General features: G+C 52.4%; 1 protein-coding gene across 1 annotated transcript in view; it reads left to right on the top strand.

Moving 5' to 3' along the window:
* The first annotated feature begins 985 nt into the window (after positions 1–985).
* Positions 986–4,395, top strand: part of TMEM233 (transmembrane protein 233) — a 35,969-nt gene continuing 32,559 nt past the window's right edge. The window contains exon 1 of the mRNA XM_012805206.2: positions 986–1,171. Within this exon, the coding sequence (XP_012660660.1) occupies positions 986–1,171 (186 nt within the window). The remainder of the gene's footprint in view (positions 1,172–4,395) is intronic.

Here is a 4,395-nt window from a genome sequence, read left to right as displayed (position 1 = left end):
CTTTTTCAGATGATGAAATTGACACTCAGCCACGTGACGGGACTTTCGGGAAGTCGCTCGAGTCAGAGGTGATGATCTCCCAGCTCTGACTGGCTTTAGCGCCTCAGTTCTGGTCCATACCGCCTCTCGTTAATGGCTCAGACGCTGATGCCATTGCTGCCGTCCGCCCAGCTCCCAAAGTGGATTCCTCTCTGTTCTCCCTCTCGGGTCTGGGTTGTCTACATCTGCCAGTCTACCTGCATTTCTCTCCAGGGATCCTGGAGGTGGAAAAATGGAGAGGAGCAGAATTCCTCGTTTCCATGCTGGGGGGGAGGGGGAGGGGCGTTTGGACACGGCGGTGGCCGCTGACTGGCTATAAGCAGACTGCAGTCTCCTGAGCTCCCTGCCGAGCTCGTGGAGAGCAGTTGAGACGCGCTGAAGACAAAGCTGAGCGCCTGGTACCCAACCCACCTGTGGGCAGGAGTGATTACAGGGCTTCACGTTCTGAGTCTGTGTAAGAAGGAAGTGAGGCAGGGAAAGCAAATGAAATGCCTCGGGAGCCAAATAATTAAGGTAAAAATGTTTAAGTCAAGAGAAATAGTAAGTCTATTGCCAACTGGATCAGGTGGGTCCTGTCCCATCTAAATGTACTGAGATTGAGTGGCTCCTCGGGGAGCCTGCTCTTCCAAACTTGTCAGTGTGAATAGGTGCCTGGGCCTGACGGTCTCTGGGTGGGTCCGTCAGGGAGTGGGGTGTCTTCGTCTGCCTTCCCGTTTCTCAAGCTGACTGGCTCCCTCTGTCCTCCCCGCCTCCCCTCCCTCCCTCCCTCCCTCCTAGTGGGGAGGCTCTTGGCCCGGGTCCCTAAAGACGCAGCAGGGGTGAGGTCACGTCTCCCTTGAGCCCCGCGCCTCGGGCTTTTCAGAGCCTTGCCGCGAGCCGGGGGCCAGAGCCCGAGACCGCGCGGACCGTGCGCTCCTCCGCCCTCCCTGCGCCGCGCGTCTCGCCCATGTCTCAGTACGCCCCCAGCCCCGACTTCAAGAGGGCTTTGGACAGCAGTCCCGAGGCCAACACTGAAGATGACAAGACCGAGGAGGATGTGCCGGTGGCCAAGAACTACCTGTGGCTCGCCATCGTCTCGTGTTTTTGCCCTGCGTACCCCGTCAACATCGTGGCTTTGGTCTTTTCCATCATGGTAAGTGGAGTAAGGCTAGAGGCAGCGCGGGAGGAGAGAACCGGGTGGCTTTGCGTTCCTCCCAGGGACCCTCTGCGTCTCAGCGGTTCCTCTCCTTGCTGCCCTGCGCGCTAGGAGCTCTCTGCCTCCGCCTAACTTTTCTCAGGCTTTGGAGGTCTCCCCACAACTATCAGCACCTCCCCGGAGTTCCTTGCGATGTTCAAAGCCCTGACCAAACCTTCCCAGCGCTAGCTTTCTTCTCCGTTTTAGCGTCCATGATACGCCATCTCGCCAGACCAGGGAAGTTCTTCCATTGACTTCGTTGCTTCCTTCTTCCCTCCTCCGACGTTCCTAAGCACTAGCCGGGTCTCTGCGTTTTTCTAGACCCCCAATGCGCGCGACCCTAGCGGGCAACAGTATGCCCATTCTCTGAGCGCACAGGCTCTACATTTGCCAAAACTGCTACCACGGTGCTCCAGTCTCCGGCGCCCCGGGGCTGTGGCTTAGCATATGCTCCTCTCTCTCTTTGCTGCGCCGGAGGCACCGCCTCTGCCACCCTCGGAGGGTCCCCAGGTGAGCCCCCAACCCTCCCTCCCTGCCCTCCAGTTCCCTTGCTTTGGCACAGTACGCTCTTTTCCGGACAACTGTTCCTTCTCGTTTCTTCCTACACCCAACTCCCTTCCTTTGCTTCTCTTCCGCACCCTCTTTCCAGCGCGCCCGAGGCTGACTCACACTCGCTACCTCTCCAAGCAATTTTTCTTGGGTGCCGCTGCACTCTTCTCACCAGCAAGGCACTTGTCCCTTACCTTCGTAGTTCCTCCCCCATTTGCTGGGCATTGGCCCTATCTCCGCCTTTTTTGGCGTCCCCGAGGGCTCCCAGGCGCCCCTCCACCACTCGGTCCTGCGCCCGGGTGCTCAGAAGACTCCAAGCGCAGTGCCACCCCGCGCACCCTCTACGCATCGGCCTCCTGAGCTGAGCGCCCCTAGAGAGGGCGCTGGGACCGCTAGTCCGCCCTTCCAGAGCTCAAACCCGCTTCCCTCTTCAAGCCTGGTTGGAGCTCCCCGGAGAACCCCACCAGCAGGGCTACAAGGGCCGGCTAGGTCCGCGCCTTATTGACTGAAGCAGCTGGCCCAGGGGTGGTGGCGGGGTGCGCTTCGGACAGGCACTGTCCTGGGACAACCCTTTCAGTTACACTCCCTCCCCCACCGGCCCGCCACGCTTGCGGCTGGGCGACAGAACTCCTGGGCCCCAGGCGGAGAGTCCTAATTCAGTGCGCTAAAGATGCAAAGCCCACCCCCTCCGCCCCCACCCTATTCATTTCACCCACACCATATTCGTTTGGTTGTTGAACTCCCAATTTGCCTTTTCCCAGACCCGGTTTGTAGACTGTGTCTGCACCAACTTTCCAGCGCGCTGTTTAGACTGCCTGGGTTCAAATCCCACTTCCACCACTTTCTTGCTGTATGATTGATCTCAGAAGTCACTGCATCACTGAACCTTGGTCTCTTTGTAAAACGAGAATAGCCACAGCCGTATTTCTCCATGTTGGTGTGAGCATTAGTGACATAATAATTGTAAAGCGCTTATAACAGTGCCCAGCATGAGGTAAGCTCTTTACTCAAATGTCATTTCAGTGAGGCCTTTTTTTAAATCATGGTTTAAAATCAAAACCTCCTCCACGCACACACATACTCACGGTCTAGTCCCCCTTCTTTGCTGCCTTTCCCCAAAGAACTTCTCTCCATCTGATATTTGATTTTGTTTATTCATGTGTTTACTGTCTGTGCCCTCTCATTAGAGCAGAAGCTCTGTGAAGACAAGGACATTTGTAGGTTTGGTTTGGTACTATATCTTCCACACCAAGAAGAAAATCTGGCGTGTGACAGAGGCTTAAACGTTATGAAGGGAATGCACGCATAAATGAACGGTGTTAATGAATCCCTGTCTGCTGTACTCCTGCTGGTTTTTCTCATACCAAAGCCCTGGAGGCTGGTCATATCCGGTTCCTTAGGACCAACTAGCCAATTTCCTCCCTGCCTTCCTCTCCACAGATATCCGGTCTTGGGTTATTTTGCAGAGAGGCTGGAAATAGGGCTGCCGCCAAATTCTCCAGGCAGAGCAGACTGTCTGGCTGGCACTAATGTCCACATTCTATCCTGCTTTATTAATGAAGGAGCCATGGGTAGGATGGGATTCCTACTCATCCCCAGTGATCTCTGTTTATTCACAGTGCCACTTAGCAAACTGCCTGCAAAGGCTTTTTCCCTTCACTGGTCTGAGATGAGCTAACACTCCAGCTGGTCGTGTGATAGGTTGGATACTAATGATGCCACTTGGTGTACCCTGGGGGCCGAGGTTTGCACAGGCTGTGGATAGAAACCTTCTTTTTTTTCTAATCCCTTTATCCGCATTCCTTCCCCCCAAGATTTTTTCAATACCCTCATAGCAAAAGATCATTCTATTGCGAGACCTGGCATTGGAGAAAGAAAGTTGATGATGGGCAAATTTCATACCTTTTTTCAGCCTTAGTGGATCTTTTATTCCATCTATAAAATGGTAATGTTAAAGCTGTTTTAAGTTGAGCAAAAATGTTATAAGGATGAAACAAAACAAAGCATATCGAGCTTCTAGCACTATGCTAGGCATGTGCAGTAATTGTCAGACAGATGTATAGATTTGGAACCTGGAGACCTCATGTTTGTTTTGTTTTGTTTTTCATTTTAATGGCAATGTTTTAATTTTTTAAGTTACAGTTGACTCTCAAACAACATAGATTTGAGCTGTACAGGTCTGCTTATGTATGGATTTTCTTCCACCTCTGACCCCTTGAAAACAGCAAGCCCAGACCCTCTGCTTCCTCCTCCTCAGCTTACTCAACATGAAGACGAAAACCTCTATGATTATCCACTTCCACTGAACAAACACGAACTTTTTTCTTTTTCTTTTTCTTTTTTTTTGAGAAAGAGTCTCATTATGTCACCCTGGGTAGAGTGCCATGGTGTCATAGCTCCCAATAACCTCAAACTCTTGGGCTTAAGCAATTCTCTTGCCTCAGCTTCCCGAGTAGTTGGGACTACAGGTGCCCAGCTATGTTTTGGTTATAGTTGTCATTGTTGTGAGACCTCATGTTTTATATATGAAAACAGCCTCCCTATTGCACTCTCTCTAAGTGTTTGATACTACACAGCTCTGGGCTCAATAAGTTTTATCACAAAGACTCCAAAGGATGAGGAGGAAAAGGAAG

This window comes from Otolemur garnettii, unplaced genomic scaffold (genome assembly GCF_000181295.1).
Source record: "Otolemur garnettii isolate 467f Iridium unplaced genomic scaffold, OtoGar3 scaffold00038, whole genome shotgun sequence".
NCBI classification, from domain to species: domain Eukaryota; kingdom Metazoa; phylum Chordata; class Mammalia; order Primates; family Galagidae; genus Otolemur; species Otolemur garnettii.
This window is presented reverse-complemented; position numbering and strand designations above follow the sequence as displayed.